At 41.3% G+C, this 14,062-nt stretch overlaps 1 protein-coding gene across 2 annotated transcripts in view; it reads left to right on the plus strand.

The window, feature by feature from the left end:
- DCDC2 (doublecortin domain containing 2) overlaps window positions 1-14,062 on the plus strand; it is a 208,246-nt gene extending 194,184 nt beyond the window's left edge. The window contains exons 9-10 of one of the 2 annotated variants that reach the window (XM_083187841.1): window positions 850-1,245; window positions 11,550-14,062. In XM_083187841.1, the coding sequence (XP_083043967.1) occupies window positions 850-1,245; window positions 11,550-11,648 (495 nt within the window). In that variant the 3' untranslated portion in view covers window positions 11,649-14,062. The remainder of the gene's footprint in view (window positions 1-849; window positions 1,246-11,549) is intronic. The other variant, XM_083187842.1, reaches the window with a different exon arrangement.

A 14,062-nucleotide genomic window follows, 5' to 3' on the forward strand; every position in this document is an offset into this window, starting at 1 on the left:
TAACTCTGTCCGTAAAGTAAGGACAAAATCCGTAGTGTAAAGTACTGTATGATACTGTAGGTCCTCCAATAATTTAAGTAGTCATCTAGCAATAGCAAAGGTTAGCATGGCTTCTGTACCAATTACATAAATGACCGTACGTAGCTGCGTCTGCGAATAAATACAAAATACTCTGTCCGTAAAGTAAGGACAAAATCCCTAGTGAAAAGTGGCTGGTTAGCAAAAATCCGTAGCGTAAAGTCTTAACGTGGAGCATTAGTCACCCAGTGGTTAAACTATGTATTGCATGGCGTGGTACATAACGCAGGACATAACGCGATCTGCAACTCGCGAGTCAGAGCCCTCAAAAGCGCGTTGTAAACCACGATGTACCTGGCCAGAACTGTAGCTGCAAAAAGAGGATCAACTCCATATTAAAGTATATGTATTTGAATACACTGTTATTACAGTCCCTGTTGGTGTAATGCTTAGGGATCCTAATACTTTTGTCCATATAGTTTCAATTTATAAGGGGTCATTTTCCTTAGCTACTTAAGTTAGATTGGAAGGAACTTGTCCTTACTGGCTAGAACTTTTCAATTTTGTTTCATAGATAACATGTTCATGTACATTTAAATTTGCTTCACATTTACTATTCTCTTTGTTTTGAAAAATAGATTGTCTCATTTTCAACCACTATTACCCTATTATTCCCGTTGTTAAAGTATCCTAAAATAGGGAAAATACCATTTACATGTTTGTTCTGAAAAGCTTTACTCCAGCATAATTATGCATTAACTTATGTAATAAGTATGCCTTCATAACACTGTCAATTAATTATTATGTTTGTGGCTTGATTTGTTGTTACAGAGGGTAGCAGAAACTGTTGAAGAAGAAATAATGAACAATGCAGTTCATGATAGTAAGGTTACAGAGGAGGAAGAGGAGGGAGAGGAAGATGGGGAAGGAGGAGTAGAGGAAGAAGATGAGCATGATAATATCCCACCAGATCACACCAATGAAGATGAAACAAGTGAAAATGAGGAGCGTAGCATGGTAAGTCATGAAGTGGAAACAAATCATCAGAAGCTGAACAATTATTCAGAAGAAGCAATTAATGATGATGAAACTGAACATCCAGAAGAAGTTCAACATTTTAATTCATTAGAAACAAATGGTGAAAGTTTGGGGCAAATTAATGGTGATATTTTTGTGAAAGAAGATGATGATGATGATGAAGATCCCAATGGCAATGCAGATACCCAGGTAAAACTAAAAAAAGTGGCCAAATGATTTTAAACAAACATCAACTTAATTTTTATGTATTTTTAACCCTGTGAGCGCCAAGTGAAATTTTCTAAATAGTTGTAAAAAATTGTCAGGCAAAAAATTGTATTCATCACAATGACCTGTAATGTTTACCTTATATAGGAAATATAATCTTTTTTTAAACATTTTTTATTTGAATTTATATATTAAATGTGAGCAACGCTGGCACTTTTAGCAGATATTTTGAACATCTCGCATAAAGAGATGTTGGCCTGAAATTCACTTTTTACAGGCAGTGTACTATAGGTGAAAATGTAATTTTAATTATGCCAGTGAACTCTATTATGTATTAACATGGAAAGACCAAGGTATGGGTAATTAAACTCCCTAAAGGCGATTATGCCAGCATGTATGGACAGAGATAACCGATGTTATCGCTGTGGGGAAAGCCCTTCAGTGCATACACACTGAGCGGCTTTTCCCCGGCGCGGTCAGCAGGGGGGGGTAACATCAGCAGATGAGCGGCGATGACGCGGGAGCGTGCAGCAGTGCTCATCGCCGGGCATTACTGCTCATGGACGGATTGAGCTAAAAAGCCACTGAAACTTGCTGTTTTCAGCGGCTTTCAGCTCAAAGTTGCTCAGTGTATATGGGCCTATAGGCTCATGACATTCCTTTCTAAAGCATGTTGTGTGTACCTGTTGCCTACATACAGTGATTTATCCATTTTGTGGGCTTAACGAATCCACTAGGAACTGATGCACATTGTATATCATGTGTAAGTGCTTTGGTGACCCTGTATGGTCCATGCAGCACATGTAAAGGTGCTTGCCTCCTCTCCAATTTGGGAGATTCTAATGCAAACAAAAAGTGTTTAAGAGAAGAAGTTTCCAAAAGTGTAAATGTGACAGCAGTGTCCAGGTTCCTACTAGAACCAAGATTAATTTCTATATACCATATATACTCGAGTATAAGCCTACTTTTTCAGAATTTTTTTTATGCTGAAAAGGCCCCCCCCCCCCCCCCTCGGCTTATACTCGAGTGAGGGTCCCACTTGAGTCAATAAGTTTTCCCAGTTTTTTGTTGTAAAATTAGGTGCCTCGGCTTATATTCGGGTCGACTTGTACTCGAGTATATACGGTACTCACTTTATAGTGTATATAGCTTAACTTTGTCCTGAAAGTGAGGGACACCAAAACTGTGCAGGACAGTGACTATGGGTGTTACATACAGTAGTCTTAAACAACTCAGGGGGAGTATTCAAATAGCCCCGTAGAAACATTGGGAGCAAAAAACTGATTTTATTTTTCCCTGAAGACCCTCCGAAATGTTGTTTCGGGCTATCCAGTTTGGTCACCTGGAAAATAAAAATTCTGGTACTTGTTTCCTATCTGGGCGCCCAGGTTTTCTACGTACGGCACCGTAATAAAATCGGATCGCATCGCATCGTACACATACACGATATTGAACGATGCGATGCGATGCGATCCGATTCGATTTCCCATAGGAAACAATGTGAAATGGCTCAATTTAGCCAAAATATCATAGGAACAATAGTAAATGGGCCAAAAACACCCCTGAACATTGAAATGTCCCCCCAAAAGTAGTTGACGCCACCCCGCCATCAACGTGAACCCGAAGCGTGGCGAGCGCAGCGAGCCCGCGAGGGGGGGCGGTACGCGTCCTCCGACCTTTTCATGCCCTACTATCCACTAGGGCGTGGAGTGAGAATAGAATAGTGTGGCGAGCGCAGCGAGCCACCGAGCCCGAAGCGTGGCGAGCGCAGCGAGCCCCGCGAGGGGACGCGGATACCTTCACAGTTATACGCGTCCCCTCGCGGGCTTCCCAGGTGTCCATGGCGACGCGGACACCTGGGAAGCCCGCAAAGGGACGCGTTTACCTGTGAAGGTATCCGCGTCCCCTCGCGGGGCTCGCTGCGCTCGCCACGCTTCGGGCTCGGTGGCTCGCTGCGCTCGCCACACTATTCTATTCTCACTCCACGCCCTAGTGGATAGTAGGGCATGAAAAGGTCGGAGGACGCGTACCGCCGCCCCTCGCGGGCTCGCTGCGCTCGCCACGCTTCGGGTTCACGTTGATGGCGGGGTGGCGTCAACTACTTTTGGGGGGACATTTCAATGTTCAGGGGTGTTTTTGGCCCATTTACTATTGTTCCTATGATAATTTGGCTAAATTGAGCCATTTCACATTGTTTCCTATGGGAAATCGAATCGGATCGCATCGCATCGCATCGTTCAATATCGTGTATGTGTACGATGCGATGCGATCAGATTTCTCTACGGAGAATAGCATGGTGCGCAATTAACTTAGCGGGCGCCCAGATAGGAAACAAGTACCAAAATTCTACCTGAAAACACACCGGTTCAGTCAAACCTGTGTGTTTTTTACTAGAAACAGACCCATTTTTTTTTTAACAAAAACGGGTCTGTTTTCTGGGATTTTCCTTCTCCTGATGCAGCCATATGAATCATAATCCCTGCTTAACCATGGCCGTATGTGGCCTTTCTATCTCCTCCTAAAGATAATCTCCATCTTCAGATAAGTAAGTGATTTGAATCACCCATGTATGCTTTCAAGGGTCAATATAGTAAGTATTTTACCTTCACAGTTACTGTGGCTCCTCAGCAGAGCAACGTTCTTAGATAGACAACATACTTCTAAAGACATAAGTTCAAATCCATCTAAATAATTTAAATACTGTATGGTCAGCATTAGCCAATCGTATAAACTTTAGCATACAACTTAGATTAGACAGGCACACAACAGCCCAGCTCACAGACGATACAGTTTTCATATATACTGCAGTTTTTACAAACAATCAGCCCAGGACAGTGATTGGATAGTGAGTACTCTCTAATTCATATATTGCAGATGAGTGTCAGAAATATAGGCATTAGAATACATACAGGTGAAATAATTGACACATTGCTTCGAGCCAGTAGGTGTCACAAGTACTGAAGAAATGTATACTGTATTTGTCTGAGCTTGGTTGGATTTCATAATTATATTAACAAATTTATTAAACATAAATTAATGATGAGTCTATCAGAATGTGTCACCAAAAGATAACTGCAAGGATGAAATAATGAGCTATTTACTCAGGATAATTTATTGTGTGTTATTTTTATGATACTCAATAAATTACAGCAACAATGGACACGTCACACCCACAAAGTAAATATTTGTGCAAACACTACTTGACTGTTTTGCGTATCCTTTTTATAAATAGTTTATCTTACAGTATATGCACATTTCTATGACAAGAGACATTTTGTATGAGTATGTATAGGTAAATGAGGTTGCCCTTTCACATCTATTGGCAGACATACTGGGGGAAATTTACTAAGAATACAAATATGATTTTTCGTATTCTTAATACGAATGAATACTACTGCATATGGCTATTTTATCCCTATGCAAATTCATATTCTGGAGGGGAATTTACAAAGCAGTCAAATACGACTGCTTTGTAATCCCCGATGGCGTATTCATTCGTATTCGGCTGCTAATACGAATTTGTATAGGCAGCCTGCAATGATCAGTCAGATCCATGCAGGCTGCAGTGTGTTAAAAAAAAAAAAAACAGTGTGGGATCCCCCCACCGCCGTAACCAGCACCAGGCTCAAAGAGCCGAGCCTGGTTTATAAAAATCAGATTTTTTAAAACCAGCCCCCGTATTTTAAGAACCAGCCCCAGGCCCAACCAGACAGCAGGGTAATGTCACAGCCAGGGGGCACTTATTATATAAGGTCCCGTGGCCAAAACATTAACACTACCGACCAGTCAGTCAGGGGTCCTGGGGGAGTGGGGACCCCACCAATGAAGGGGTCCCCCCCTCCAGAACATACCTGCCCAGGCTGAAGCCTGGTGCTGACCCCGGTACCCCTGGGCTGTGGGTACCTGGCTGATTCAAGTGTAAAAAAATAGAAAAACCATTGGGTTTTGCTGTGGAACTATAAGTCCCAGCAAGCCTGGAATGCATACGGGGACTTGGAGAACCACAAGTCCCAGCATGCTGCCCATTAATCGGCTTGCTGGGACTCTTAGTTCCACAGCAAAACCAATAGATAAATAAGGACCCCTGCCCAGGCTGACTGGTTAGTAGGGTTAATGTTTTGGCCACCCGACCTTATATAATAAGTGTCCCCTGGCTGTGATCCCTGCTGGCTGGTTGGGCCTGGGGCAGGTTCTTGAAATACAGGGGGCCCTATTGATTTTGTCCCCCGTATTTTGGGAACCAGGCCTGGCTCTGGGGCTGGTTTTAAAAAATCAGCGGAGCCCTACGCAAATTTTTTCCTGATTTTTTTACAACCAGGACCGGCTCTGTGAGCCTGGGGCTGGTTATGGCTGTGAGGGGGACCCCACTCCGTTTTTTTATATTTATTTATTTTTCTTTCCTTTTTTACACACTGCAGCCTCCATGCAGGCTAAAGCCAAATATGCCAGTAAAATTAAGTGTATCTGGCCGGCAATTATCGGCCATTTACCAATAATTAACGGCCGTATTTTAATACGGTCGCTTAGTAAATTAGGAATCACCATTCTTTTGAATGGTGATTCCTATTCGTATTCTATCGATGGTGTATCCATTCCTATTTGTAAATACAAATACGAATGTGCCATCAATGCAAATACGAATTGCCGTATTTTCAGGATAGTAAAGCCCAAAAATACGAATGTGTAAAAAATAGGTGTATTTCTGGATACGAGTACACCTATTTTTTACGAATTTCCTTTAGTACATTTCCCCCACTGTGTGTTCCTAAAGGTTCTTGTGACATAACTGAACCTTCCTTAGATCAGAAATGATATGTCATGCAGGAAATAAGTGGAAAAGATGAGCATTGTGTACACATATTGGGAACTGTAATACTGCAATACAAAAAAGAATGAAACGTGGCATCATTGCCCCTCTAAGAAGCTCTTGCTAAGGTCTGATGCAGTTGAGGGGTATTATTGTTAAAGAAAAAATATATGAGTCTTTCATACTGAGAAAGAGAAAGATATATAAGAAATACATTGTGAACTTTAATGCTAGTCACACTCAGACAATACTGCTGCCAGTAAAAAAAATAATAATAGTCTTTGATAGGAAAAAAGAGATTTGCAAAAGCAAGTATATCTACTTACATGGAAGCCTAGGCAACTTCTCACATATTAGTGGCCTCTTTTGGCAGAGTGATGAATCCTCATGGAAGTCTAGGCAACATCTTACCCATTAGTGGCCTGTTTGGCAGTGATGGATCTTTTTGTATACCCATAAGTGGCCTCTTTGGCAGAGTGATTGATATTCATGCAAGCCTAGGCAACTTCTCACTCTTAATGGCCTCTGGCATAGTGATGGACCCTCATGGAAGCCTAGGTCATTAGTGGCCTCTTTTGACAGAGTGATGAATACTCATGGAAGCTTAGACAACTTCTCACCCATTAGTGGCCTGTTTGGCAGTGATGGATCTTTTTGTATGCCTAGGCAACATCTTACCCATAAGTGGCCTATTTGACAGAGTGATTGATATTCATGCAAGCCTAAGCAACTTCTCACTCTTAATGGCCTCTGGCATAGTGATGTACCCTGATGGAAGCCTAAGCAACTTCTCATACATTAGTGGCCTCTTTAGCAGAGTGATGAAGACACATGGAAGCTTCAACTTCTCACCCATTAGTGGCCTCTTTGGCAGAGTGATGGACCCTCATGGAAGCCTAGGTCATTAGTGGCCTCTTTTGACAGAGTGATGAATACTCATGGAAGCTTAGACAACTTCTCACCCATTAGTGGCCACTTTGGAAGAGTGATGTATCCTGATGGAAGTCTAGGCAACATCTTACCCATTAGTGAAAACTATAGTAATATTAGGTGCAATCAATTAATATAGAATCCAAATCACCACAGCTGCAATTAAATGATGCTGCTCCCAAAAATAATACCTGGAACTCTTGGTAAAAAAAAGGATCAAATTATGAGAGAGCGCACTGTATTAATCACAAATAGAGTTTTTAATAAAAATCAATTAATATTTCATTAAACAATTGACATACAATTAACAATTAAAATCAATTAAACAAACACTGCGATTTGACCGGATATTAATATGACTCCCTGAATTTCCAATAAACATGGTCCATGGTTGAACTAGAAAATCAGGGGATAATTAATTTATGGAAATAACAATCCTTAGTGTTTTTACCCACTTGGTTTGGTAGATGATAAGTCCAGTAAACTTGCGGAGAGCTCCTGATTAAACAGAGGTACAGTAGGTATTATGAATTGATGAGATTAACAATATTGGTGAGTATTGAATTGGTGACGTGAGAAATTGTATCTGTATTATGAAAATCCTTGCCACGGTAACTTGCTACTGAAAATCACTCCTGTACAGTATGATGGTAAACGGATACGCTGACAGGCAACTTCAGAGGGATGAAGTAGAGGAGGAAATGTGGCCAGAGGTGTTAACCATTAGTCACTGCAACCGGCGAAGCACTGTGAGATAAGCACCAACGTCGGGAATGAACTTTGTTTGGCAACAATAAGGAGAGAGGGGGCCGGTGTGGCCAAAGGTGGTTGTATCAGTCTCTTCAACCGGCGTAGCGCTGTTGTTGTGAGCACCGATGCCAGGAGTGACCTGATTCATACCGCAGTCTCTCACTTACTCTCCTTCAGATGCCAAGCTGCTTCCCTCAGATGTCCTGTCTGAAGATTTAGATTTGAGGGTTTCTCCGTCCTGGAATCTGACGGTTTCCTTGGAATCTCACGGTTTCTTCTGAGGAACCCGTCAGATTCCAGGACGGAGAAACGAGTAAAGACGGAATCTTATGCCTGCTTTTTGCCTATGATTGCTATCCCCCTGAATTTCTGAGTTGGACCCTTACATCCTTCGCCACCCTGGACCTGTTCCATCACCTGCCTGCAAGAGGGAGTCCTGCAGCGATCCCTGTTTGCTAAATTTTCAGACTGGATGTCCGAGGGAAGCAGCTTGGCATCGGAAGTAGAGTAAGTGAGAGACCGTTGCATGAATCAGGTCACTCCCGGCGTCAGCGCTCACTATAACAGCGCTAAGCCAGTTGAAGAGACTAAATCTACCACCTTGGCCACACCGGCCCCTCTCTCCTTATTGCGGCCAAACTGAATTCATTCCCAACTTAGTCGCTTTTCTCACAGCGCTACGCTTTTTGCAGTGACTAAAGTTTAACTCCTCTGGCCGAATTGCCTCCTCTACTTCATCCAGCTGAAGTTGCCTGTCAGCGTCTCCGTTTACCATCATACTGAACAGAAGGAGTGATTTTCAGTAGCAAGTTACCATGGCAAGGATTTTCATGATACAGATACAATTTCTCACGTCACCAATTCAATACTCACCAATATTGTTAATCTCATCAATTCACAATACCTACTGTACCTCTGTTTAATACGTTTACTGGACTTATCATCTACCAAACCAAGTGGGTAAGAGCACTAAGGATTGTTATTTCCATAAATTAATCCCACTGATTTTCTAGTTCAACCATGGACCATGTTTATTGGAAGTTCAGGGAGTCATAGGTCAAATCGTAGTGTTTGTTTAATTGATTTCAATTGTTAATTGTATGTTAATTGTTAAATGAAATATGAATTGATTTTTATTAAAAACTCTATTTATGATTAATACAATGCGCTCTCTCATAATTTGATCCTTTTTTTTACCCATTAGTGGCCTGTTTGGCAGAGTCACCAGAAAAGTTAGTGACCCTAGGGCCACTCCGTAGCGCTAGTCGTGCTAGATCTATAATTCCCAAGAAGTTAATTACAATTTCCCCCACCGGTATATATCAACAGTGTGAAAAAAATATATAAATCTGTCACTTAAAAAATGATGATAATTTATTTAATTATTTGACTGTGCAGGATTATCGCTGCTTCTTATACAGGGAGTGCTGGTCCCTTTTATAGGTGCAGAATGTAGAAAATAAGTGTCAGACACTAAAGAGTGTCTGTCACTTTAAGAAGCGCGGTCCTGCTCAGTAATTGAATGTCCATAAATTTTTAGTATGGAATATAAAGCATTTTATTAAAACAACATATCAAATGAAGCTTCCCCCCAATAACAATTCATAAATTGTGTACACAATACAACATACAAACAAGACATACAACACTAAACATATAATAAAAGCTGGTTTGGTTCAGTCACTTCTATTGTAACAATGAATGAGGCTTTGTGCAAATTTAGCTAGAGGCAATTAGGTGTTTCATATAGTTACCAGTCCTGTACACTTGGTTCCATAGATGGTGCGCTGTTTTATGTGGTTATTAACCTCAGGTCAGTCACTGTAATCGGCGGCTTCCTCAATCAGACTGAGGAAGCCGCCGATTCCAGTGACAGGCGGAGAAATGCGTTTTTGAGCCCCCATTCATCGCTGGTCCTGCATTGTGCATTGTTCCTGTTCAGCGCAAATATACGTGGATTACAAACAAACAACTACCCAGCTGGCTGGTCCAGCAGGAGAAGGTCCCCATCACAGTTATTCCGGAGTACATCTCTGGTAAATTCTTGGAGAGACTGACCTGAGGTTAATAACCACAAAAAACAGCGCACCATCCATGGAACCAAGTGTACAGGACTGGTAACTATATGAAATACCTAATTGCCTCTAGCTAAATTTGCACAAAGCCTCATTCATTGTTACAATAGAAGTGACTGAACCAAACCAGCTTTTATTATATGTTTAGTGTTGTATGTCTTGTTTGTATGTTGTATTGTGTACACAATTTATGAATTGTTATTGGGGGGAAGCTTCATTTGATATGTTGTTTTAATAAAATGCTTTATATTCCATACTAAAAATGTATGGACATTCAATTACTGAGCAGGACCGCGCTTCTTAAAGTGACCGACACTCTTTAGTGTCTGACACTTATTTTCTACATTCTGTTTGGCAGAGTGATGGATCCTTTTATAAGCCTAGGCAACATCTCACCCATAAGTGGCCTCTTTGGCAGAGTGATGGATCTTCATGGAAGCCTAGGCCACTTCTCATCCATTAGTGGCCTCTGGCAGAGTGATGTACCTTGATGGAAGCCTAAGCAACTTCTCATCCATTAGTGGCCTCTTTATCAGACCAGCACTGGTACTTGATACATACAGTATTACTTTGTTGCACTGCCTTACTTTTAATTAAGAGGTAGTGTAGCTGTAATTGTTACAACAAAAATGCTTTGACGTATTAACTTCAGTATTTTGCTTACTAAAATTTACTGGTTTAAATCATGATTTTTAAATAGTACATTTAGAACATCTTTATGCTGCTATTTGATAAATATATTGTGACTACATAACCTTCCTTTCATATGTGCAATTGTGGAAACAATCTGTCAAATGCATTGTTTCCATAGCTACAGCTATTGCTTAGGAAACCGCATTTTTGATAGGGAGTTATATTTTAATGTGTTATAAAGTGAGTTATAACACATAGGGCGGTATTCAATGTGAATACCGGCGAGGTGCAGCGAATCCTGTTTAGAATTCGCTGCACATTCGCCACGTTCCGGAGCCTCGCCGGCTCCGGTATTCAACCAGTCAGGGGCTCGCTGCCCCTGACCGGTGAATATGAGCTCCTGCAGCGAACGCCGCAGGGAGCCTGAGGACGGTGGCAGGCAGAGAGATGGAAGTCTCTCTGCCTGCCCCAGAGCGTATGTGGGGGGGAGGTGGGCTCCCCGGGTGCCAGGCAGCACAGGCTGCCCCCCGGGGGTGCCAGCAGGGGACCAGGTATATTCACTACACCCGATCGTGCATATGTAACGATCGGGTGCAGTGAATATATGAATATCTAATGAGCGGCTCGGCTCCGGCGCCCCCTGCTTGCTGCTGTGTAAAAAAATATATATATATTTTTTTAAATTAAATATATATGCATGTGCTTACAGCACATGAATAAAAATAGCATGCCCCTCCTCAGAATAAAATTCCTGATTTTTTGACACCAAATGTAAAAAACAAAACACTTTATTTTAAAAGTTCACATTCCACTTCACCATAAAAAGATAGCGATTGCTACTCGGTGAACCATGGCGAAAAAAACCTTGAAATGTATTCGCCATCTGGTCATTGAATAGGGTGATTCACCGTTTTAGTCAAAAATTCGCCAAACAGCACAAATTTGCCATAAAAACATGGCGAATCAGCCTCATTGAATGCCGCCCAATATGTATGTCGTCTCTTTACTCAAATACTAATAATTATAATTGAAAATGTTAATATTGCCTCCATTCAAAATATTAATATTTTCATATTGGGTTTTTTTCTTAGGCTGAATATTCACTCCCAAGACCAACATCTTCACGACTTCTAGAGAAGATTTCCACCCCCAGTGATGGTGAGAAAAAGGAATACGTTGCTGTTGCCTGACCTACAGAAGAAATTACCTATTCTACAATGCTACCTTGATACTTGAATCTGCAAGTTTATTGTATCATTACAAAGCTACTGGTATATGTAGGAGTATGTATATGTTTGTAGAAGTATATATACATGCCCTTATATTAGACACACTTGCATATGCACTGTTTCTAAAGCAGTTTATTTTTTATTAAGAATGTTATTCCTATCTATTTATTAGGGTACTTTTTATACTATCAGATGTTTTGTAATTGTAACTTGGAACTGTATTTTATTAAGCCATATTACATTAAGAGCTGATCCCATAATCATTGCACTACTGTACTTTTATCCATTCTATAAACTTACTGTTTATTGTTTTCACTTGTAAGTCCTTCTAGAACTCATTTATGTGATGAACCTTCTGAAGATGATATGGCGGTGATCCGGTCTTATTTATTGCATTCTATAAAATGATAGCTAGAATCTGATTGGTTTCTTTGGATGATTCCACTTGTCCACTTTAGAATTAATACATTTCCCTTTAAGATCTTTTCCAAAATGTGGTGATTTATTTAATGTTCTGATTTAAATGGTGCTGTAACCTACAGCTACAGCTCTGATGATTTTATTTTCTAAACTGCTCGCAAGCCAATTGTCAGGGCCTTTGACCACTTCGGTGGTATACCTGGAACTTTTCCAGGGCTCAGCTGCGCTGCCGCAGTGGGCTGTCCTGGAAAATTTCCGGGCATACCACCAGTAGGCAGGTGTACGCCAGCTATTCACCGCTGGCGCACAACCTCTAGCGGCACCCTCCCATTGCTCCCCCTCTCCTGTTTCTCCGCTCATGACCTCTGTACTCCAGCTTTATTACGTCTGAGCTCCCCTGCCGCTGCTTCCATCGCACTGCATCAGTGACAAGGTGGCAGGGCCAACTTAGGGATATTGGGGGCAGCTCAGGGGGAATTGGGAGCACTCCGGAGTTCGGGCGCCTGAGTCCCCCCGAGCCACCCCAAACTTCCCCAAGCATGGCCTGCCACCTGGTCAATGCTGCAGTGTGAATGGCGACAAGGAGCTCCAGTGTAAGATCACAGGAGGGTGGAGGACAGGAACAAGGGTGGGGGGGGGACAGGAGGGGGGGAGTTGGGACTGGCTGCTGCCCTTGAGTGGTGAGTATTGATGGGGCAGGACAAACCTGCCCTGGTAGGTTTGTCTTGCAACCTGAAATCTCAGCACTCAAGGGATTAAGAGACCAGTACCAGAGAGATGCCTGGCCATGATAGGAGGGTGAAGCTTAAAATCCCGGGTCCCTATGAAGAAGCTGCACCAGACCATCTTGGGGCATACTGTAACTTCCTTCTATGTGCAACTTTTCCCATAATTACCTATTTACCTAATTTCATATATATCTCCCTTTAAGTTTATTTTATTTAAAATATATGCTGTAATGCTTCCATGCAATAAGTAACATTTGGGTCTCAGAAATGTAACTTCATACGGTAACTCCAATGTCTGGTTCTCTTGCTATTCTTTGATTGATCTTGCACACAAATCTGAAGCTAATTGCAAAACATCTCAAATCTCTAGGAGATTCCAGCAGTGTACATTATATTATACCATGTGGCCATCAGTCACAGCAATTTACATTACGCATATAAAGATTTTATGAGCTCAGTTTAATAGATAGTGATGCCAGTTATTGAGCACATACACAGGGGAATATTGACAACAACTAAGAAATAATGACCTATGTCCCATTCTCCGTGTTTACTCTGATCACCAGCCTGAAATGCACTAACATTTACTTAGCGTGTCCTTGTAAAGTGTAAAATGTCATACTCATTAAACGGTAATCCCTCCATACACACCGCTGTCTAAGCAAGACAAACGTTGGGCTTCCCAAACAGATCTGTGTGATATTAGATCTTAAAAGAAACATGTAATTATTAGGTAAGTTTACTGAAAGTTAGAGACTGCAGCTCCCGTGGTAAAATGGAGATAATGCAGTTGGACGGATAATTCAGGAACCTCAATGTGAATACAAAAGAAACAATTTGTCTCCATCTGGGCGGATATAATCTGACCCATTTTGTTAATGGCTGAGAGCTCAAGGGATATGAATAGTTTTTAGGCATGCACAATTTACAGATTATTCTTCCAGTTGCCAGGGGCATGCATCCAAGTATGTTTTCCACAGGAATTACTGGTGTAGTAACAATGAATTGAAAGAATACTGTATATATATAATTCACACATATCCACTAGTGTATTTTCTGTAGAGCTGATGTACTATAGTGCATATTATACAAGGTTATTTTTCCATACATTCCGCGATGAGATTCTAAATGGCAAACTGATATATGCAACGAATGTTAGCAATTTACTAGGAAAAAAAGGCATTATTGTGTCACAAATAAACAGCTATTTACTTTAAATCCAATTTG

This window comes from Crinia signifera, chromosome 5 (genome assembly GCF_055691185.1).
Source record: "Crinia signifera chromosome 5, ASM5569118v1, whole genome shotgun sequence".
NCBI classification, from domain to species: domain Eukaryota; kingdom Metazoa; phylum Chordata; class Amphibia; order Anura; family Myobatrachidae; genus Crinia; species Crinia signifera.